The sequence below is a fragment of the Pseudorca crassidens genome, chromosome 11 (genome assembly GCF_039906515.1).
Source record: "Pseudorca crassidens isolate mPseCra1 chromosome 11, mPseCra1.hap1, whole genome shotgun sequence".
In the NCBI taxonomy this organism is placed as follows: Eukaryota; Metazoa; Chordata; class Mammalia; order Artiodactyla; family Delphinidae; genus Pseudorca; species Pseudorca crassidens.
This window is the reverse complement of record NC_090306.1, coordinates 59911131-59935959: the sequence shown is the minus strand read 5'-3', so window position 1 is coordinate 59935959 and position 24829 is coordinate 59911131. Positions and strand designations below refer to the sequence as shown.

The following is a 24829-nucleotide window of genomic DNA, read 5'->3' as shown; positions in this document are numbered from 1 at the left end:
GGAAAAATGTGCACTTAAAACTTTTCATATGGCAGTTAAAGCAAACAGCTAGAGGCCAGACAACAAACCACTTGAGCTGTTTTGTTTTTGAGTCATTCACACAGTACCTACCAGTCATGATGGTGGTGACACTTTATACTGTTATGTTTATACTCATAAGAATAAAGATCCCCTTCCATGTTCTTTTTTCTTTCCAGCTGTTTCTTATGATTATGTAGGAAAAGTTACATTTTACAAAGTAAATTATTATGAAAAAATGTAACCTCTTTTTAAGAAATCGATTTCTGGATTTAACAGATGTCAAATTACATATGTGTTCTGTGAAGTTTTTTTGCACAAAAGTTAAACTAGAATACATAAGTTCCATTTTCCTACAGAAGAGATGCTTTGTTTAAATCTAAAGATTAAAAAATCCTGATATTTTTATGTCAGTTTCTCATATCTCAAAATATATAGAAAAAGGTAAATCTTAAGTCATTTTATATTCCTGATATGCAAATACAGCAAGGTCATAAATGTTTCATTTTCAAACATGATTTGGTACATGTCAACAAACTTCCATTCTTCATAGAAAAATACGTTAAAAATGAAAATTTAAAGAATCAACACTTTTTTTTTAACTTCTATCTCTAGTTCTGCTTTCATAGCTTCAGCCTTCAAACATTTTTAAATATAGTATCTGTAGATGGAAAAGAATCCATCAACTTGCATGTGAAATAACCAGGCGATCAAATTGAAGGGGAAGTCTACCCCACTCCTCCTCTTTGGCTTACCTTAATTTGCACATTACTTCTTTAAGATATATCTCAAAGGTCTAACAAGAAATATCTTATACACTTCTCACAAAAGCAGAGTATTTTGATTGGGTCTCAAGAGTGTTCAGGAAGTTTTATTTCTAGTGCTGCCATTATTCATTTAAAAAATAGTTTTCTCTGTTCTGAACTTGGTTAATACTAAGAATGTCTACATTTTTAACCTACAAGTGACACGGTATATGGTTCCATTAAATAAGCTGTCAAAAGCTGGAAAAAAAAGACTATGTTTTAAATTGTTTAGTCACACCGTTCAGTTGTAAAACTTTAGGTTGTTTTTCCTGTTTTTCCTGTTGAAGAAATAATTTCACAATTTCAAATCAAAGTCAACACTGCAGTGAGGAGAGCTTTTCTACTTTATTACAAAGAGAAGAAGCCTTTATGTGGTCAGAAAATACAAGATTGATCTTTTTTTCTCTTCCTATGAAACGCTGCTGTTCAAACAGCCAGAGTGAATTGTCTCAGTTCACTTCTTTAAGTCCCATCACATTCACTTGGGTATGGATGTCCTTGGCTGCTGAAAATCTGGCCCTTTAGTGCACAGGGCGACAAAGTCCCCTGACCAGCAGTTCCAGAATGTCCCATTTTCATATATTGCATCCATGCACACCTCCTAAAAATGAGGTACAGCAGGGCAAACATTTTCCAAAATAGATGTCATATATATAATATATACACATTCGTACATACATACCTTTATTCATGTGATGTCCAAAAATTTAAAAAAAATGTACACATTTATTACAAAATCGTAACAAAGACTGGACAGTGTTTTGCTCATTCTGGAAAGATGAAGCTCAGTAATAACACAACCCTGGAAACCATCCAGAGATTGTGGCAATATCTTTCTTCTAAACAGTCATATATTCTTGCGTTAAGCTTGGCGAAACTGCCTTTCAAAAACAGAAGGGGAAGTAAAATGAAGGAAGCAGACCTTGCTCATCTTTCCAAATGAAATACGAGAAGGATCTTCACATAAAAATGCACAAACATTTGTTATTTTATTACCAATAGTGCTACAATGAACAATGCAAATTTTGTGGTCTAATTCTGTTGAGTCTTTTGTGGGTTTTCTTTTTTACATTTTAGAAACTAAATGGTAAACTTCTTTCAGTGTACTTGCTTGTCTTTACAGACCCAAGTCTGTCTGCTGGCAAAAAAGAAAATAAATGAAAAAATTCAGACCCTGCTCGAACTAGAGAAAAACAAATTACAAATTTAGTTGTTGGGCAGCACATAATTAGTAAGGCAGGACCTCAAATGGTGACCCTTTGCGTAAGCCAATTGCCAGATCCTCAAGGAATTAAAACCAGGGTGCCTGAGCCACATCAGTTCTGCAGTTATGTTGAGTATTGTGCTGAGACAGCCATACCCCAAGAAAAGGGAAGTCTTTTTTTAGAAGGCTTGCTGAGCAGGGTTGTAGTTGAAGGTGGATGGCAGGTGAGGCCGTTCTTCTAATTTGTCATATTCCAGATGGAACTCCTATAAAACCAAATTTAAAAATTTAGATGATTTCCTTTCATTTGATCTCACATTTTTGTCAAAATATATTTACTATATGAACAAATAAAATAACTACAGGTATGAGAACGAACAGAGATATTAACTTTTTCCCGCTAAGTAAAATATAGCTTGAAGAAAAATAATATGCTGTAGTTTCTATCTGATAAGTACAAAAATGTAGACTTTCTGCATAAAAGCCAGAGACTAGTCATGAACATTTACTTTATGACACAAATTCTATGCATTTTTTTTGCTCAAAAATAAAAGTCTGAAGGGAGCAATTACTATATCACTAATAAAAAGCATTGAAAATTATAGGATATTTAAAGTAAAGCTACCTTCAATGAAGTATAAAACTTAAAACTTTATTTTTTTTTCCATGAAAAAAGTTTAGAAATAAAGGCTTTTCCAATTTGTCTTATCACATGTTTTTTTTAAAAAAAAAGCAAATAAAGTTACTCTAAACTTGCTATCTCGGGAAAACAATGAACTTAAAACTCACACATCTCCAGACTTCCCATTTCACAAACCCAAAAACCCTGAAAAGATGTAACTGCCACCCCAAACTAGACAGTGGTTTTGCTGTAGGCACATCTGAAGATGAACTATATAGCTCATTTTAATTAAACTTTCAAAACACTACATGAATTTTAAAATTTAAGAATGGTGAAGCAAATTCTTCATGATACTCCAAGATCAAGAGGTACAGAATATGACTTTGTACATTAAAAAAAAGCAAACCAAAAACATACCTTTTTAAATCCAAAACCTAGAGGTTCGAAAATTATTAATTCTACAACCTGAATTCAAGTAGCACAAACTATCTCAGTTAATCCCATTTAAAACACTATGAACCATAATATGTATTATGTACTAAAGAAAGCCAACAAGTAATGTTAGTACCATGGCTTAACATATTTCACCTTATCTGTCTTATTTCAAATTAATCCCACAGCAGATGTTTCCATTATTAAATTAAGTGAAAATTTCATTATTAAATTAAAATGAAAACTTAGGTCATGATTAAATTTTGAGATATAAAACCAAGTATTTAGAATTTAAGGTTATTACAATAACAATTACAGAAATAGCAGGTATAATTTATCAGAAGCCTAATATATGTCAAAACTAGAGACAAAGCTAAGTTTATTCTCATCTTTGTAAGTCTGTAAAGTAGATATCGTTATCTTCATATTTGCACTGGAGGAAAATGAGGCTCACAAGTAACTTGCCCAAGTCATACAATAAATGGCAGATCTAGGATTAGGATCCAGATCTGTAGTACACCAAAGCACATGATTTTTCTAGTATAACACATTATTTTTAATATTTTTAGCCCAAGATCCAAAACCAAAACTACTTAATTACACCCCTATCCATAAATAATGTTGAAAAAATTCAGTCCACTGACAAATGTTGATAAAGAAGGCACCCTGTGATGACTTTTAAAAAGTTCACTTCAGAGTTAACTAAGGCACAGAGCTTCTTTGCTTATCAGTAAAAACTAGCAAACACCAGAATCACCATCACAATCACCACAGCCTTCTTAATGCATTGTGCAGGCACCTCTCCCTCTCTCCCTACTCTGTCCAGGCTTTGAAAGAATTTTATTGCCTGGCTGAAGATAAATATCTATATTAGTGGAGGAAGTATCTTCTTGTTGTAGCATTCTTTTATTAAAATTGGCTAATTTTAGTTCTAAAGTATGTGTAGTTATTGGGTAAAAAGTCTATTTGTAACTGACAAATCATATACTCCACTAAGTTATATTTATATAAATTAAAATTTTCTTCAATTGTTTTATCCTCATCATTGTGCACTGGTAAACTACACTGTATAATCAGAATTTAAACTAGAGTAACTTCATCAATGCACACATTTCCCCCCGCTACATATTAAAAAAAAAAAAAAAAAGATCAGTTTAAACCTAGGGAGCATAAATATTTTAATATTATAATTAAGAAAATCTCAGACCTTATATATCAGATTCAGAATCAAATTTTGTCTCCCATTTTTTTAAATCATTTTTTTCTCTTCTATGTCTTCTTAAAAGACATAAAGCTTACAATCTCTTTGTTCCCTAACTGATTAACTGATAGTATCTTTTTTACATGTTTATGTTATATGTACACACACAACACATACCACACACACACACCTTTGTAAAATCTGTAGGGGCAAGAAGTGTGTCTGTTTTGTTTATCACTACCTACTACTGAGAATACTACTGAGCTTCCAGGCTCTCAGAGGATGTGTAATTAATGGCTGATGAATCAATGAACCCAAGTTTTCTTCATTTGTTTTAGGAACAGAACACTTAAATTTTTTAAATATTCCAAGATCAGGTATTAGAAGTTCTATGTATATATTTGCTTTAATGGAGAAAAGATTTTTAGATTACAGTTTAATCGTTTAAAGGCTAGAAAGAGTTCTAGGTATAAAAAAATCACATTTAGAGCAGGTTATGATATGATAAAGAATCCTAAGCATTAAAAATCCTATTCAGTGTTGGACCCACAAGGTGAAGTCAGACTGAAAGAGTTCTGAAACTTTTAAGTCTTTAGTTTGAGAAAGCTATTGATAATGGGGGGGGGGCCTTCCATCACCTAAAAATTCTCTGTGGATAAAATTATTTTAAAAATCTTACTCATTGAGACTATATATAACAAATTTTTAAATTAATGGGACAGTGAATTATTCTAGCTAAATTACATATAGGATAGACCACATAGTCTGCTGACAAATCAAGATTATCTAAAAGAGAATAAGCAAATACAGTGTCAAAATTTTTATGTACATACAGGAAATTCTTTATATAAATAATGGGCTGAATCCTAGAACTCACAGAATTTTTAGGGGATAAGGAATACTTCTGATTTAAATAATCTAATCCCTTACTTAAAATTACACTTCTTCAATTCTCTGAAAATATTAAGTTATTTGCAAAAGTGAAAGAAAGAACCTCATAGAAGTGAGATTAAAGACCTGATTATGGTCTAGATCAGTTCAATACTTTTCAATGATACCATGATAACATCAAGTTATTACTTATAATACTAATTCATACTGAAGGCTTCTTATGAGTTGAAGCTATTAAATGCATGTTCTTTACCTGTGAATAATAAACCACAACCACTTTACAGATGGGGACTTTGACTTGGGACATGGCACGTCAATGGATTTTCTGTAGTTTGATGAAGTCTGTTAATAAATATACTATGGAACTAAATTTCTTAATTCCTAATCCAATTTCTGGAAAAACACTGAAAACATCCTTAAAAAACAAAACAAACAAAAACTCAGAAGCCTTTGTGAAAAGTTTATTCTGTGAATATAACACAACTTAAAAGTTTTAAGTCCATGAATTCTTTAAATATAATCAAAAGAAGTGAGCTGCATATTAATACTTGATAGAAACCAATATTTCTGCTTGCTTTCATCACTATGAAATGTTTGCTTTCATCACTATGAAGATAATTTTGTTGAAGAGTATCAGCACAAGTGGCCAGTAAATTACCTTAAGATTTTTCAAAAATAGTTTAATAATAATATTTCTCAAATTTTATTTTCCAACTTCACAGCTAAAAATTTTAAAGGTAAAAGTTAAGACAAAAGCTCAACTGTACATAGGAGAGATCAGATAAAATTAGGTAAAATTATTACTTTATGCACACACACACACACACAAATAATTTTCTTTAACATGACATTTACCTGACTGAGGAATTGCTTTTGTGGGAAATTAGGGGCCTTATTAATGTTCAAGTTGTTTCTGAATATTAATTTTATGGGGAGAACTTAGTTCTGGGAAATTGATTTTTTTCACTTAAGTTGATTTCTTCACAGATACCAAACTAAAATTCAACTAAAATTACACATCTATCTATTATTGCAAATACCTATTTCTTTTTGTACATATGTTTGGAATAATTTATGATGATATTGAGCAAAAAGCTTCAACTGAATAGAGAAAATTTCAGTCATTTACTATTAGAATTTTTCCCTTCCAAAGATACTCTTTCTCTCCTGAAGAACCAGGTTCTCAAACTATGAAGCCAAAGACCAACAATGATCACTGGCATCACTTGGGAAGTTGCTAGCCAATGCAAATCCTCAAGTCCCATCCACAGACTTGCTGAACCAGAAACAATGCAGGTATGACCCAGCAGGTTGTGTTTTAACATGGCCTCCAGGTAATTCTGATGCAAGCTAAGGTTTGAGAACCACTGACCTAACCTAACAATAATCAGAATTTTTCCATCTTGGAAGAACAGTAACAAGCTGTAATAATAATGATGATAAAAACAACAGCAACAAACTACCACAACTACTCTCCTATATCAAATACCCAATATATGCCAAGCACTGTACTCAGTGTATATGTGTGCCTGTGTAATATCAATTAAGCTACATGATAAATCAGGAGGCAAAAATCATTTTGACTTAAAAGATAAGGAAGCAGACATGGAAAGGAAACTTATACAAGGTCAAAGTATGAACAGCAGAAACAGGAGTTAATTTCAAATCCTGATACAAAAAACTAAGGTTTTCTACTTCACTACACTTCTTAAAGAACAGGTAACATACACAATGTCCTGTATACTATTTGTAATTAATTACTTATTACTTATTTCATGGATCTACCTTTTAAAGTCAAGACATGCATATTAATTAGAATTGTTAAAATAACTCAAATACAGTGTAGGGTGGTATACAGATTTGGTCTGAGAAGCAATAACATTTACCATTAGAGAAACATGCAAAGGTAGTAATAAAAAAAGATTTAACCTTTTGTATGTGTCTTCTTTTGGGTGTTTTTGTTGGGCTCATCCTTTCTATTTCATGTTTTATATGAAGTCTTCTTGTGATGTAAAATTTTGTAATAATTATCTGGTAAGCATTTTACACTATCTTTTTAAAATGTTTTACTCTTTTATCAGTTTAGTAAAGCTGATTAAAAAAAAACAAAAACCCCAAGCCAACAACTAAAAAATTACCCAATGAACTGTCAAGAAATATTTTTTTTCTGTTTAAACTTAATAAAACCAACAAAACTAACTCTTTAGTTTTTAATCCTAAGACCTATCAATGGAAAAGGCATTCAGAGAAATCCTGGAGTTATGAAATCTATGTGAGCTATATTTTCTTCTAGGTAGACTAAGTACATACATAAGGAACTAAACACAAATGTGTAATATGCTATGACACTGATGCAAACTGTTCACATGGGACAGTTAGAAAGGTGTTTTTGTAAGGAAAATTTGCAAACCAAAACAACTTTTTCCACTGGCCTCTTTCCCCAGATATTCAGCATACTAGTCAAAGGAACAATCATGATTAATGCTTGTGATTTTCTTTCTTTATATCACTTGCAAATAAAAACTCAAGCACATTTCCTGCGAAGAGTGCAAGTGTTTAAAAAGCCTATATACTGGTTTTATATGAAAAAATATATATATTACATAAAAAATATATAAAAATATATTTATACTGGTTTTAGGACAAATCTCATATTTGCTTAAAGTAATAATAATATAAGAATACATGACCGGGATTGCAAGAGGGTATCTTTATTTTACAACTGAGTAGACACAAAAATATTTCAAGTGTTACCAAGGCTTGTGAAAAATTACAAAATTTCTTACCAAATTCAATCATTTTCCTAAACTACAGGTAAAATGAGCTGTTTCCAGATACTCTCCTAGAGTTTAAATCAAGCCAAGGAGGTGGAGACCTTTTAAAAGACTCAGCAAATATCTGGCACATTATTGAAATGGATGTACTGGTACATATAAACAGATAAAAGAGGACACTTCTTTTTAAAATCTAGATTTATAGTTACACATTTGCACATGGAAAAAAATATACCTTAGCTACTTTCCTCCAGTTAAGACAGTCAAAGAAGTAATATGTTCCCCTCTCATATGTATTGGTTTTCATTGTTGGCTCCATGCCTGGTGCCCTGGTAATCCATACTCGTTCTTCTTTGTGGTATCTCCAATCACGGTTAAAACTTCAATTTTTAAGAGAAAAAGACAATTAATTTTTTCCTGTGGCTCACATCAAACATTTTCTACATTTTGTAAAACATTTTTTCAGAAAATAGTCACACATAAAATACATAAATATTGATGCTTCTTTTCCCTGATTTTTATTGTTATTAAATACAACCTAGTAAAATAAACATAGGAAAAGACTTTCTTAATTTGCCCAAAAACCACACTCTTTAATTAACACACACATCTTTATTTAACTGAAGAATTTTTTTATGCAAACAAAACGAGATCTTAAAAGCTCTATGAGCAATGTGATAAAAACTTTGGCAGACCAAAGATCACTGTGTTCCAGAAACTTCACTCCTTTCTCGTTCTTCTTAATATTCAATAGAAATTAAGATACCTATTAAAACAAACAAAACCCCCAACTATTTGTATTATTTTGTAAGAAACTAAATACAAAGCCTATTTGAATTAACTACATAAATTCATATAAAATTTGTAACTATGCTGAAAAACCTCCATGCAAACAAATACCTCCCTATCAATACAACGAGGGGTTATTTTAGACATATATTTTATTTTAGACATATATTTTATATATTTATATATTTTTAGTCATAAATAAGATATGAGACAGAACTGCCAGTGATGAATGAATGAATGACTGATGAATTTATTTACTTATGAATAAATTAAAACGAACAGGTAACAATTGCTATCTTACAAAAAATGAGGGAAAACATGGAAAAAAACATTCTCAGTTGAGAAATAAAAAAACAATTTATTATCAACACAGTGAATTTTACATTTTAAAGTATCTGATCCAAGGCCATTTATAGAAATGCTATTAGGAATATTATAAAATACTTATTAAATCTATAAAAAGGTCTCCCAATCATTACATCGTAAGTTTTTAGTAACAATTCACTCTACAGTAAACATGATTAATAGAATAGTCTATTGGTAACAAAATGTTACCACCTGGACATATAAAAAATGACACAAAGTTTTTATTCTCAGAGCATTAGGTAAAAACAAAAATGCTCAGAAAAACAATGTATTCAATGGACCAATTTCTTAAGACTTAATTTATTTAAGTTGGCCAATAGGCTTCTGATAATGAATGTGGACCTTATCAATATTTCAAAATACACAAGAAATATGCACAGTGCCTTGCCCATACAATGTTTAATAAATATTTCTTAAATGATGAAATTCACTGTCATTAACATATGTGGTTCCACAAGGAGTAAGATGAACCACAGGTATGAACCACACCTCATACTTCATATTTATAAAAATTAGATTCATCATACCCATGAATCAAATTGATTCTGTCTTCTTATACATTTACAGTTATTTAAATTTGAAATTGTTTTTATGTATACAGTGATTATGAAGACATGGTAATATAAGGTTTCAATCTAAATTAATTTTTACTAAATATAAAAAACTTAGATTTCTTGATGAAGAAATAGTTCCACTTTAAAAACAAAGACAAAAACTACAGCCACCATCATTTTAAAAAAGAAGTTTTTAGAATAAACAATATCCACTATAATACAAAAGTTTTTAAAAATACTTTGAACATACAGCTCTACTGCAGCTAAAAGTTGTAATACGTCTCCTCCATTCATGTAATAGAGATAGAAGAGAAGGTCTTCTCCGTATCGACCAAGTTTTATTGCAGCCAGCTGGAAAAGAAATAAAATTATTCTGAAATGTAAAATGAACTTGAAAATCCTAACATATAATTGATTGCACTAAAGTAAAAATGGAAAGATAAAACAGAAACCCCTCTTTGTAGCAGACAACTGTTATTACATGATTACAGAGGTATAGTTATATAATTCTAAAGGGAAGTTTTATCATTTAAATGACTAAAGTCATTTAATAATTATTTCTGATACATTTATTTTAGGTACTAATAGGGGAAAAACGCTAAATAAAAACTTCTAAGCAAGACCTAACACTGTTTTACTCGAGGTGTTTATTAATACTCAACGTGGCAATAGTGGAACACTGTGCTGCTCAGAAATGCAGGACTTACATTCAAGTCTTAGTTTCATTCCTGACTAATATGACCATATCCAAGTTATTTAATGTCTCTGAACTTTCAGTTATAAAATGTAGTCAATGATACCTATAAGGATTACTAAAAATGTAAATGAAATTAAGTGACAATGTGAATGCACCTTCTGTAGAGTGCCTCACAGAAGACTTAAAAGAAATAGTAACTGAATCTACATCTGACAGTGATTCACAAATCGATCATGTATTTTTAGCAAATCACAGTTAAGTACAAAAATCATAAAGGGATAGTTCTTTGTTTAAATGGATGATGAAAAGATGACTGCTTTACATGTCGCTCCATAAAGTAGAAACATAACTGCCTACCAAACTATCAAACACAAGTTCAATAGTCTCAAATTCTCACAGTAAGACAAATCTTTATTAAAAGCTCACTGAAATGAAAACATTATTCTCTTTACCTAGTCCTGTAACTAAATGTTTAACTGTTGTTACACACTCTCTGAATGTTACTTTTCTCTCCATTCATATTATCCCCATTCAGGCAGCAGTCTTGAATGTGACAAATTCTCCTAAATTATTATTTCTTAAGCTGGCATAAGAAAAGGTTCTGGAACCCTCAGATAATTGGAGCAAAAAATGAGTGCTATAGTGGAGGTGGCAGCAAATCATACAGTCCACAGACAGAAAAAACTAGCTCTATCTCGTACTTCTTGTCTTCCATCTACTCAAGTATTAAAAGACATGTCGAGAAATACGTGTATCTCTTTAGTTGCCTGTCCACAACATCAACAACCGTTTGGCTACACAACTGCATGGCACAGACGCAGAACGCTGTCATTTATATATATTTATATTACACATATTTATGCACGTAAGTATAACACAAATATATCATTTTTAACAAACTGTATCCATCCTTTCACATAACCAAAATCTAGATACCATTCTAACAAAATTGAACTCTCAGTGCTTTACCCTAAAGCAAAGGTGTTATTTTCTTTCTCAGGAAAAAGAAAAAAAAAAAAAAAAGATTAAAGTTCTAATCTGTTAATATTATTTTATAACTAGAAATTCAGGTAATGAAAACATAGAAGAAGATTACATAAAAAAGTCAAAGATTACAGTTTTAAAATATATATTTTTTCATTAAAAACATTTTATCTGTAAACATAAAATGAGAATATCAGAAGGAAATTCATCAAATTTTCCAAGTTACTTTATTCCCATCAACTGTGGTTATGATTGTACCCTGTTACTAATAACTATAAGAAAGATTTTACTGGTCCTAACATTGTTTTTAAAATATTTTTAAAATATAACCCAGACCTCATCAAAACACAGGATTATAAACAAAAATAGAAATTAAACTATTACATATAACTGAATGGACATACAAAAGCATACCCCTGAGACCACTGTTAAATATTTCAAAAATATTATGCTGTCTGAACTGCAAAACAGCACCTGAAAATAGATAAGTTCATGCTGAGTAGAATAATAAACTACACTCACCTTATCCCTAATGTGAATGTTCGTTAAGTACTCAGATGGAACATGGAAGTCTGGATAATAAAATGAAAAAAGCCTTATTAACTGATTCTCAGTTACAAGTGTATTTTTTAAAGGTCTGAACAAAAATAGATTCTCCTACCTATGTCTTGAGGTCGACAAGGTGAAGATGCCCAGGGTGATGCAAATTTGGGGTAGAGATTTCTGAATGAAGGAGAAAAAAACCATTCTGAAGTCCAAAGTAGGAAAAGAGATTTCTAATTTTATTTCAGCAAATCAGGAAAAACAACGACTTCAAATGTAAAATGAGCATCTTTAAATTACTAATATCTTTTCTTGGTTTTACTATGACTTATACAGCAGGAAACTGAAACAAGGTTAAAAATACATACATACACACACATATCTGTATATGAATTATTACTTCAACTCAGAATGCTTTAAATTCATTAATACAATGAATTAAAGTACAATTACTTTCCCATTTATATGGCCAGAGGAAAAATATCAGCAATTATTAAAAACCAAAGCTCAAATTCAGCAAACATTTACTGAGTGTCTATTATTATATGCCTGGCACTAGCATGCTTATACATCAGCAAACATAACAAAGATCACTGATAACGTGAAACTTACTTTCTGGTTGAAGATGGTGGATTGGGAGGGAGGCACACAAAAACAATTTACGTAATACATAAATAATATTCCATGTTAGTGGTGGGGTAGGGAGGGAAGATTAGTTGCATAATTAAATAGGGCAGTCAGGTTAGGGCACATTTAGAAGGTCACGTTTGAACAAAGATTTGAAGGATATGAGGGAGATAACCATATCTGTTATCTGGTAGAAAACTACCGTAGTCAGAGGGAACTGCTAGAGCAACTAATGCAGAGTTATGACTGACATGTCTGACGTACAGCAAGAAGGCCAGTGAAACTGGAATAGGGTGAACAAAGGGAGAAGCTGTTAAGGTGTAGGTAGAGGAGAGACACAGATCATGCCCGTACAGATTAGTAGGCCTATCAAGATTTTGGGTTTTTAATCATAATAAAACTGCAAAACCTAACTGTGTATTGAGCAGAGAATGAACTTATTCAAAAAGGATTGTCCTGGCTGTCATATGAACAAAAGATTATAAGCGGCAAAGGGAGAATCAGGGACACCTGATTGGCTAATGGACTAATCCAAGCAAGAGAATATGGTGATTCAAACCAGGGTAGAAGCAGTTAAAGGTAGTGAGAAACAGGGAATTCCCTGGCAGTCCAGTGGTCAGGACTTGGTGCTCTCACTGCCGGGGCCCTCAGGTTCGATCCTTGGTGGGGAACTAAGATCCCACAAGCTGTGAAGTACAGCCAAAAAAAAAAAAAAAAAAAAAAAAAGTGAGAAATAATGTAGCACTGAATAGGAGATACAAAAATGGCTCTCCTGAGGAGTTTTGCTCCAAAGGAGAATAAAGAAATTGGGGTGTGGGGGGGCAATAACTTATAGAATAAGGTGGATCAAGAGAAGGCATCTGTTAACATGGAAGAAGTAACAGCGTATTTGTATGCTGATGGAAATGATGCAACAAAGTGCAAAAAATTGTTAGATCCATATCTTTGAGTTTTCAAAGGTTTTAGGTAGAAAGCATGAATCAGCTATGGCAACAGGGTGGAAGACAAGAGTAAGGTAGGTGCAGATGGTTGTAGGTGACTGATTTCGTGGCAGGACTACACTGACACTCTTCTGATTGCTTCCTTCGTTCTTAGTAAAGTAGAAATAAAAAGCAAGGTCACCATCTGACACTAAGCACAGGGGGAAAGGTATTAGAGGTTTGAAGAGGCAAGTGTAAAACAGTTGCACAAGAGAACAAAAGAATGAATGGAGTAGGCATGCCAGCTTGATTATGGCTGGCAGAATTAAGGGCTCATTCTTGAGGTTCCTGGCCATGAATCTGAAGTGAGACCAGGCAGTGAAGTTGTGTATTTTTCTCTAGCCAGGCTTAGTAGCACAGGTCAAGAGTGGAACAGGCAGATATAACCAGGGTTGTAGTTTTTGCCATGCAAGTATGACAAAGCAAGAGAGGGGCAAAGCAGTCAGGGGTATATGTAAACAAGCAATCATGACTGACCATAGAATTTAACCGGAGAAGAAGTGAATTCATCTAAGGGGAAGAGAGACAGGGATGTTGAGGAACAGTAAAAAGGTACAAGAATCAGTGGGATGAAGGTCCCAATGGAATCTAATGATTACAGGAGCCCGTAGAAGAGGGAGAGAAATGGAAAACAGGAAGTGGCATGGCAGCACAATCTTACAGAGAAACTGAGGTTACCAAAAATGACGAAGTCAAAGGGATGACTAAAGAAGTGAGCAGCTGAGGTATGATGAAGGGTACGATTTTTGGAGAGAAATTCAAGAAGCTGGGATTTCAGGATTTAGGAAAGACCATATATGTGTATACTGAAACTGCTAAATTATAAGAGGAATATTACTATAAAGTGAGAGTGATCCAGGAACTAATATAAGAGGGAATGACCCAAAGAGTCAGCAAATACCAGCAACAATGAGTGGCAGCAGGTGATATAATTTGCAGACATGAAATTAAAAACTGCAGGGAGGTACTATACACAAATGTAGGGAGAAAAGAAAGAAACTTACTCAGGAGAGTTCAGATTGAGGCCTAATGTTGTTAAGTCACTTCCTAATGCAAGATGTACCATTCCTGGGTCTGTCTCTGCTGCCCTGATAAATGTTAACAGGCCAATCATTCCAAACTGGTCTGTCACCATCCCTTGGGGAATGTTAGTAACCCGACCTGGATAAGAAAAACACAGTCATTTTTATCTTTGAGGAAAAAGTAAAAAAAGTGAATTCTATAATATCTTTGATATATTTTATAGAGTCCCACCATCAGGTAACACCTGGATCCCTTTTTTCTGCTGGTTATTATTTTGTGTTGTTGAACTTTTATCTCCAGGGAATTTGGGTCCATCTGTACTTGAAGTTGTCTTGCCAGATGTATTCAAATTCTAACATGAAAAAAATTAAATGTGACATTAAAATTTGTTATGTGTAAAAATTTCAAGTTCATATACTAGTACTTTTCTATTCATTTTTTATTATATTTAAGTTGGTAGTAAATTATTACCTGTTTTTCAAGTTCTACATGAAATTTTTTGTTTCCACAACTGTGCCATGGTATACAAATAAATCCTGTATTGTACATATTTGAGTACTTAAAGGACAAGAAATATATGGAAAATATTCTTATTTATCTCAGATCTTCAGTCACAGACAAAAAAAGCCTCTCTATCTCAGAACTTTTCATTTTGGGATACTCTTGAGTTACACTCCTCAATACTTTATTAGTATTTTTAGAAGTATATTTTAGAAGTATATTTAGAAGACAAACTAAATATAGTACATTACCTAAAATATCACCATAAAAACCTCCAAGATAAGTTAGAAAATATGAACTTTTTATTTTTTAAATTTTAATTATGAACTTTTAAAATTCATATTTATTTTAATTCCTACCCAATAATCTTCTTTTATCAATTATTTTAACAATATACACTCCCATCACACACACAAAAAGCTATTTTCAGTGAAATGTGGAAGAAATAAACACACTCGTTAAGTCAGAAAGAGGAAGCTGGGTTGGCTGAATCAACACAGGAATAAAAATGTGTATAAAGATTCTTCAAGGAGAAAACTTACTCAAGAAAAACACAGCTCCTTAGAAGGCTATAATATCAAACTTCATGGGATCCAGCTGACAGGGACTACAATAAAAGTCTAAATTAACTCTGAGAAGTTCAACAGAAATTTGCAAACCTATATGAAATAGGGAAAAAAATAGGCTATCTTCTAAGTTATAAAGGTTTTCCACATCTTCAGAAGTTAGGTTATTACAGATATTCAAGATAAACAATTTCATAATAGTACTTAATAAGTCCTTAATACAGTGTACAAAACTGTTAATATAACAGAAATCTGAAGGGAAAAAACTATATAATTCACATACATAATTCTCAGTTACTTACAGATTTACTGTCATCATTACTTGATGTTGGATCTTTATAACTGGAACCAGGTAACGCGGGAAAATCTTCGTTGTGTATTGAGAAGTCCTGGGATTGCTCATTTGCTGGTTTTGTTACCATTCCAACTATGTAATGAAAATAATCCAGAGAATTGCAATTGATATTTATGATATTTTGCTACAAATTATAAAAAGTTAACTTTTCTCACAATAATATACCAAAAGGATTTTTAAATTACGCTATGAAAGCAAACTTCAAAAAATTGGTGTTCTGGGTAACAATGAATAACTAAATTCTTATATACTGATTAATAGCTAAATATACAAAATAATACAAGGGAAATAAGTGGTAATCTTATAATTCTAATCTAATGTCATATACAGATGCTGAAAAAACATAGTTTGATATTGGTAATAATTATGAAAATTTTTGGTTTAAAAACTTGCTTTAAATATTTGACTAGTTATTATAAATACCAGTTAATTGTCAAATACAAATGAACAAAATAAAATTTAAAGAACATGTCAGTATTCTACTTGAAAGTGACTTACAGGGTGAGCAAATTGCAATCAATTATAAAACAACTCCATATTATTTCAGATTTTCTTGGACTCCATGTAATAGATGTAAAACATGCAAGAACTGGTAAGTAATCCTCCCACTATACTTGGCATTAGTCAGGCCCTTATTGGAGAACAATATCCAGTTTGGGGCTCCACAATTCAACAACGATATGGAGAAACTAGAGGTGGTCCAAGGAGAGCAACGGGAATGATTAAAGGGATGAAAAAATGGACCTATGAGGAAAGGTTAAAAACATTAGAGTCTGAACTGAGAATCAAGTAGCTAGGTACTCAACTTCCAGGGCAGATCATTTTTGTTTTTTTCTGGGGGGGAAGGCTAATTAGGAAACTTAATGTGTATAATAATAAATTTTTCCCTTCTTCACATGTTGTTATTTGTATTCATATTTTGAAAGCCACAGAAATCCCTCTTGGTTGAAAATGGGAAAAATAGTTATCTTAGAAAAGTGATGAAATGATCCCTCTAAGTTCATTGTTTCTGCTACTGGTCTGTATCAGATTCTACCAAAAGCAAACAAGTATGTGCAAAGGATAAAAAGAATATGGTTATATTCCTGTTATATAATTTTCATGTCTAGTTCATTCAGCATCTATTAGCCAATCTCTTATTTATTAAAGACAGTGAAAAAGGGTATTAATGGTGACCAAGAGCCTACATAAACTATACATGACCCACGGCAGTTCTCAACAGGAGGTAATTTTTTTCCCCATGAGACATTTGTCAAAATCTGGAGAGATCTGTGGTTGTCACAATGCGGGGGTGGGTGGGTGGTGCTACTGGCAGCAAGTAGGCAGAGGCCAGGGATGTTGCTAAATATTCTACAATGCACAGGACAGCCCCTCATTTACAAGAAACTACCTACTCAAATGTCAGTAGTGTGGAGGTTGAGAAACTGGCTTAGAAAAAATTGTTAATGTATGGTTAGTCATTATTAATCACTAGGAATGTGGGAATGTATTCTTTTAAAAAATGTGTGATGAATTGAGAAGAGGCAGACCATAGAATCATTATTAAGGTGAATTAAGGCAGAAATGCCAGAAGAAAATAACTTCTGAATACCAATGAAGACTTCCTTTTGGGATTTCTATACAAATTAAGTTTTCCCATTTAACTTTGCTATCATGGTATTCTGGGAGAAAAAAGCACTTTGCATTTATCAACTCTGACAAAATTACACTACTCTGATTAGAAAACACATAAATACATGTGTGTACACACACATGCATATACGTACATATATATATGTGTACGTGCGTGCAACAGAAAGTTTTCACTGGCCATTAATTTAAAAGCTTAATTAATTACCATAAGGAGCTCTTCCAGCCAAGGGGTTTATTAATGGAGTTGGGTTACCACTTCCTTCCCTTCTATTTCGGTCTGCTAATGCTGGAAAATCTGAAAGGTCCAATCCTGTCACATTTTCACTTCCATCTAAATAATAAGAAAAAACACTAGTTACTGATTCTACAAACATTTTAAAGAGGTTATTAAAGACGAACTATAATAAAGTTTGAAATAACAGTGCCTTCTTCCTAAACAATGTACAGCACTGTACTTGGCATATGTAAATGTACAATAAATATTTGTGGATTGACTTCATGTGAAAGAATTTTATGAACAATTCAGCAAAGCAATATGTACTTACTAGCATAATAAAAATCCCAAATCCTAGAGACTTAACAGAGAATAAGGAGTAAGGTGATACACTATTTCCCCTGTGAAAGATGGTACTCAAGTTATACGTTGTTAGTTAGCAAGAGGGGAGACTGTTGCGATAAAACTACTCTTTCATTGTATCCAAAAGCAGAGGTTGTATCTGGAATGCTTGGAGCTTCATTTATAACATAGGTGTGATAATGACACTGCCTCCTGCAGATAGCCTGAATCATATTTGAGGCATAGGCAATGGAAGCAGAAGCCCTAAGGACTTCTTTTTTCCTGTGGCCTATTAGTCCCATACACAAAGGTGTATGCACGTGAGTGTGTGAAATGTGTGTGCGCGTGTGCATGTGCACGTGTGTGCGTGCACGTGTGTTTTGCAGCTGAGGGTATAAAGTAGGGTGGAGAACGTAGGTCAGTGTAGGGTTCTCATGTCTAGTGAGTGAATTGTATGAGAATATGATACAAATCCCAGAAGTTTATATTACCTATTACACAGTAGGCGCTCAATAAATATATAAGGAATGAATAAAATTTATTTTTGTTCATTTTGAATTAAAAAAAAATCAGTTTCTTTCCTTTTAAAAAATAAATTTAACCCAACATTTCTACTTTGCCTATTTTAATCGTCACCTTGATCTCTTCTCAACATTTATTATTCTATTATTCTTACAATCTTATACTCTTAATTTTTGAAGAACTTATTTTCTAGCTTAGCTTTACCCTGCACTATACTTTTTCTTTAATCTGTTTCATCTAGTTTATTATAACCATTTTCAATTTATTTTGCCCCCTTTTCCAGTTAATTTTAATTTTTCTCTAAGTTTCATAATTAGAAGAATCTCAGAAAGAAACTATTAACTCAAGATTACTTTGTTGATAGGAAACAGTTACATTCCAAGTCAGGTGACAATTTAAAATTTATGAAGGGTAAAAGATAAAATCATTCATACCCATTGTTTTTAAAGAAATTGCAGTTCATGAATTCTGAATTTTAAAAAGATATTACTATATAAAAGGGCAACAATAGACATTAACAATTTATATAGTGCTTTAATTTAAAAAGCAATCTCTTGAATTACTTGATTACAAATTAACTAAAAACTTTCAATAAGTATTAACTTTTAATACACTTCTTCAGGTCCTCTAAGATGGAGTTTAAAACTACCATATGTTATTTGAGAATAATTTTAACCTAAAAATAGTATTAACTCACAAATTTTTATTTTTAGGGTAAGACTTGGAAACAATTTTCCTAGTGTAAAATATACTTAGTTAAAAATGACTTAAAAATAATTCTAAAATTTACAGAAGTGTATAAACCATAATTCAGAATATAAGATGGCACTGTGAGACACACTGTTACTTTATGGTTCATTTAGGGGGAAAAAACCTTGCTAATTAAACTATGATATGCAGCCTAATTTCAGAGATATTAAAATATGAAAAAAATCTGCATTTGAGGAACAATGAAATAGGGTATTTTCCATTAGAACGCAAAACTTTAAATGCTAAAATTTGACATTTTAAAGTCTCACTTGGTCAATCTATGCTACTATACATACAATAACACTGAAAAATTAAAAGCCGATAGCCAGAAATGTCATTTCAATTACTAAATCTTCTCGTGCTTTCACGTACGCCCCATTTCATTGATCATTCTTTCACCTTCCACTTCCTTCACGCGTATTTCTCTCTCAACAATCATATTCATTTTTGCTCCTATGACCATAAAACATCCTTTATTTCCTTTCTCAGGAAAGGGTTTGGAGGCAAGGGTGGAAGAAGGTGAAACCTGAAGCAGAATAGCAACAAAGCCTCCTGTTCCCTTCTGTCTGAAGCAGCTGATAAAAGAAATAAACCAACAGACTGCAAGAATTCTTTATTGTCAAAATCAGAATTGGTTTTCCATGTAATTAAATTCTGAATTTTACACATAAAACTGGATTAAAAATTTGTAAGAGTTAAATGCCAAAATTAGTATTATTAAAACTATTAAGAAAAAATTGTAAGCGCTCCATATAATTTTAAAGGTTTCTTCAATCTGGGTCTCTATAGCCAGAATGCCATACCACTCAACCTAGTTTAGACTGTAGTGACAGGACTGAGATAGGAAAAGCTCTTGAAGCAAAAAAGATTCTGAGGCACAAGTACAGACTAAGTAAATGTTTACACTTTCTCCAGATGTTAAAGAAATAAATCTGATGTTATAACACTGTGCTATTAACATGCCAAGTGAAAAAAATATATTTAACTATCTTTCAACTGTTCACTGAATTAAATCCTATTTCCTGTCAAATTCTCCCTATATTAAGTTCTATCATCTTAACACAAAAATTCCTTTAATATTTTGACTAGTATGTTGAATTGCTTTATATTTCAAGATCTATCGTATTTTTATAGGGTACTGGCTCCAGAATAAGCTTACCTGTTCCATTAAAAATGTTACTTGATAAGGAGTTATTCATTCCAAATGCCTGATTCCTGTTCATTCCAAATCCAGACATACTGGGTACACAGAAAATAATTTTAGATATACAGTAAGAACACTAACTTTCAGATGAAGAAAAACAAAAGTGTTTACTTTTGATCTCCTCATATAAAACAACATGTTTAAAAACAAATACTAATTTTTTTTTGAGTTGAATCTTTATTGTTACTTAAAGCTTCCCTAAAGTCCTTTCATGAACAACTGAGAACCAAAACATCTTAAACAGATGAATTAAAAAACAAAAAGCAAAGAATTTATATAGGCCTTGAGGAAAATAGAGATTAAGGGTGTAGTTTTGTATACTTGGAGAGCCAACTTACTGGATATAATGGAAGAAGTAATAAACCTCAAAAATAGGCAATTTATTTTAAGACTACTGTTCCTGAATACTTGTTTTTCTTCCACTACTGGTAAAATGTGCTATTATTACTTTTCATAAAAGATCTTTCATACAGTCTGTCTTTCCCAACTAGAACATAAACTCCTCATGGACAGGGTTCATGTCATATACTTCTTTGCATCTCCTGCCCTTAGCATTCAGGAGGCTACAAAAGGCACTCAGTAAATGTTCAGCTGACGTGAATTAAATGGTGCTTTTCTTTAACTGAATTCAGTGTTCTAAAACACATCATCTAGTTTATCTTTTAGCTACTTAAAAATAAAAATCTCTCCATAGTGCTCTTAATTCTAAAGTAAGGTACTTGGTAAATAGTTACCACAGCTTCCCTTTTTTGCACAAGCCTAAACATGGGAAAACAAACAAACAAAAAATAAGGCTGAATTTAAAGCAAGGCCAGAGTAATTAAGCATGTCAACAAGAATCGTTAATGCAAATTCTAAAATGAAAGTATGCAACTTTCACATCAAATAATCTGATAAAAGACAGTGTATTACTGTTATGAGTAAGGTTAAACTATTTGAAGATGACTGGGTTTTTAATTTTTTGCCTAGATTTATAAAACTAACTATGGCCAAACAATATTTTCATAAAATAATGCAGTTGGTGAAACACTCTAGAGAAGAGCAGAAAAGTCAACAGAAACTTCTGTTTAATAGCATGTTAGAACTGCTGATGATCTAGGTATCCTCAAACACTGAGTAAGTAGTAAGAGATGAAAACATTCCATAATACATACAACTTATCAATAATAATAAGCAGGGCTTTAGAGACCCATACTTCATTGACAATTTATAAGCAAAGTATTTTTTAAAAACTAGAATGTGAAAAAATATGGAAAGGCAAAAAATTTAAACATACATTCAATGAACGATACTACAAGAATGCAGAAAGATGTGTTAAAGCCCAAGAAGTATTATATCATTAGGAAACGTCAAGGAGATGAGAATTTTGATAACCCTTTACAAAAATAACTTCTGTAAAAATTAAAAGAGCAGTCAAATTATAAAAGAAGTAATCATAAGTCTAAATAAAAGTAAGAATTGGAGGTTATGGGATGAAGATTAAAAAGGAAATGTGCTAATAACCTATTTTAATTCAGAATTTACGAGTATTAGATAAAAGAAAGTGAATTAAATGGCTCTGATGATAGCAACATCCTTTCTCCCCATATTCCCCATTAAAAAAAAATGAACAATCAAACTAAAATGCTTTTTTTTTACAGTAAAGAAAGCCCTATTGTAGACATAACTCTCATATAAATTACCTGAATAGCTTTAAAATCCTAACAAAATGGGTAACTGTTTTTCATATTGTTAACTATTATTTGCATAGCAGTATATGCAATGACCAGTGCAAAAAGGAGTGAAAAGCGCAAATTCATCTTTTTAAATCGCAGGACATGATACTATTTTCAAATACTACAGATGTAGTCTTCAAAAAGTCTCTGTTATTAAGTCTCCAAAGAACAAAACTGAAATTCAGTTGAAAAGCAACTTAACCAAAGCGTAAATGAAGCAAGGCAGTAATAGTCAAATATGTCTCCAGTCCTATTCATAGGTATGAAGCTTTTACCACACAGGTGACCAGCCTCATTTAATAGAGGAAGGACATATCAACAAAAATTTGCCAGTTGGCAACCTAAGAACAATCCTTTTCTAACAACAGTAACAAAAAAGCAAACTGATTTTCAAAAGAACATGTCTTTAGTTTGGGAGGTTAAAGTTGTGATATGTAACAGAAAGAGAAGCTTTGGTCAAAATATATGATGAAACACACTTATGAAACAGAAGCCAAGACTCAAGAACAGAATGTTGAATATGAAAAGGCAAATTTGAAAATACCCAGAAAGAACAATTATACACAGTATCAATAAATATCTTACCTGTTCACAGTAAAAGGCTGTCGAGAAGGCTGCTGCTTTGGCATACATATTATGCTTGGCGAGCTTCTGTTGGGGCTACCTAACCCTGAACTGCTCATGCTATTTGTCCTGCTAGGAATTCCAATGCCCTGACCAACCTGGGAGTGGTTCATCATATTCCTAGGATTCATAGGCAAAATACCCCTGAAAAAGAAGTCCATTATACTAAATAAGCTCTCTACAATCACTCATTAAAATTCTCTGTAAATAATCAATTGGCCTAATCCTAGAATCTCAAATATACTTTCAAATTGCATTGCTAATTTTTATTCATTTAACTCTTTTGTCTGGTCATTTGAAAAGAAAAAAAGCTCTTTGAAAAGCCAAAGTAAACAAACCAACAAGAAAGGGCAAATCACAGAAGAATATATGGTGATATTGAAGATGAGAGAACTATTGGTGTGACTATGACATAAAATACAAATGTTATTTCACATATATATTCAGAATAATTTCATTCCAAATGTATGTCATTCTAGCTTCTTCAAACTAATATGCACCATTTTTGTAAATCTGTTTTATTTTATTCTCACTAGAGCAATGGATGTGTGGTGAGGGAGCAATAAACAGAATTATCTGAGGAGTGATCTGAAATTGCACGTCCTCCTTTGAGGAGGAGAGCATGCTTTTGAAAAAAGCCCCCCAGGTGGTGATTAATCCTTGATACCCATCCCAGCTAATAACCAATACCCTAGCTGCAAGATAAAAGCATCTTACACTATACTTATCAATTTGCAATGAAATAAAATGAGCATAGGGTATCAACTTTCTTTTCCTCAGTGAAAGGCACTGAACCAGAAAATCAAATAATTAGTTACCTTATTAAAAAACTAAAAAGCTTGCTTAATCTACAAAGATACATTTTGAGAAATATTCTGGTCCATCAATAAATACCTGCTTGGAGATGGAGGCGTGTGAAGTGACATTGTTGGTACCCCTGTTGTTGGCGTGACGTGGCTCGGTAACTGAGTGCCTTGTGATAAGCTGCGATTTAACTGAGGGGTATTGTTGCTCATCCCCCTCATTGGAAGGCCTAGTGCACCTATTAAAAAAATTCAGAAGAAGGAAATTCATTGCCATCAGGAATGAAATTGTTATCCATCTTCTGGAGTTGGTAATTTAAAACATTAAAAACTGACCTAACATTAATATAATATGAAAATTTTAAATGGAAATATTCATTTCACTCCAAATGGACTCTGATTTTAACAAAAATGTATGTCTGAAATTTAATATTATGAATTTTCATATTGCTTCCATTATTCTATCTTTCATATTTCTTCTTTGCTTTCATATTTCTATCTTCTTTGCATATTTCTATTTTACAATAAACTGTCTACCAATGACTATAACAAATTAGATGACTTATGTTTCAGAATAAAAACATTTTGTACAAATATGCCTTTAAGAAATTTGCAATCTTGTGTGTTTTTATGTTTTAAATCATAACTGAGGTACGCAGACATTTAATCCCCACTTTGCTGAAGGAGCTTTAATTTTTATATGATCCTTTTCAAATGCATTTAAGAAAAAGTCTCTTTATTACTATTTACACATACATACTTCTCAACATTACAATTTTTTACAAACCCAACATAAAATGTCAGCAACTGTTAAAAACTCAACCTGATATAGTTATAAGAGACAAGAATATATAACATTTTAAAAGATTTCAAAGTACAATGAATGACCTTTATTTGTCTAGTATTTCTGGGGCCAGATGTGGGAATGGATGTGTTCCAATATGTGTATTTTTCAAAACCTACTGAGGAGTTTACCACTCAGAAATAAAACATTAAAAAGAAAAATTAACCATCTGGGATAAACTTATTGTTTCCTGCCTTGTGTTAATATGAAATATAAATTATTATTGTTAATGATTCAGAATAATTA

At 32.1% G+C, this 24829-nt stretch overlaps 1 protein-coding gene across 6 annotated transcripts in view; it reads right to left on the bottom strand.

The window, feature by feature from the left end:
- Nucleotides 1–1150: 1150 nt before the first annotated feature.
- Nucleotides 1151–24829, bottom strand: part of CNOT2 (CCR4-NOT transcription complex subunit 2) — a 110753-nt gene continuing 87074 nt past the window's right edge. For all 6 annotated transcript variants that reach the window (XM_067697327.1, XM_067697331.1, XM_067697326.1 and 3 more), the window contains 12 exons: nucleotides 23831–23978; nucleotides 22898–23080; nucleotides 20553–20632; nucleotides 17771–17896; nucleotides 15881–16005; nucleotides 14743–14863; nucleotides 14493–14649; nucleotides 12000–12061; nucleotides 11861–11910; nucleotides 9908–10008; nucleotides 8184–8328; nucleotides 1151–2294 (listed from right to left, as the gene is read on the bottom strand). In XM_067697327.1, the coding sequence (XP_067553428.1) occupies nucleotides 2208–2294; nucleotides 8184–8328; nucleotides 9908–10008; nucleotides 11861–11910; nucleotides 12000–12061; nucleotides 14493–14649; nucleotides 14743–14863; nucleotides 15881–16005; nucleotides 17771–17896; nucleotides 20553–20632; nucleotides 22898–23080; nucleotides 23831–23978 (1385 nt within the window). In that variant the 3' untranslated portion in view covers nucleotides 1151–2207. The remainder of the gene's footprint in view (nucleotides 2295–8183; nucleotides 8329–9907; nucleotides 10009–11860; nucleotides 11911–11999; nucleotides 12062–14492; nucleotides 14650–14742; nucleotides 14864–15880; nucleotides 16006–17770; nucleotides 17897–20552; nucleotides 20633–22897; nucleotides 23081–23830; nucleotides 23979–24829) is intronic.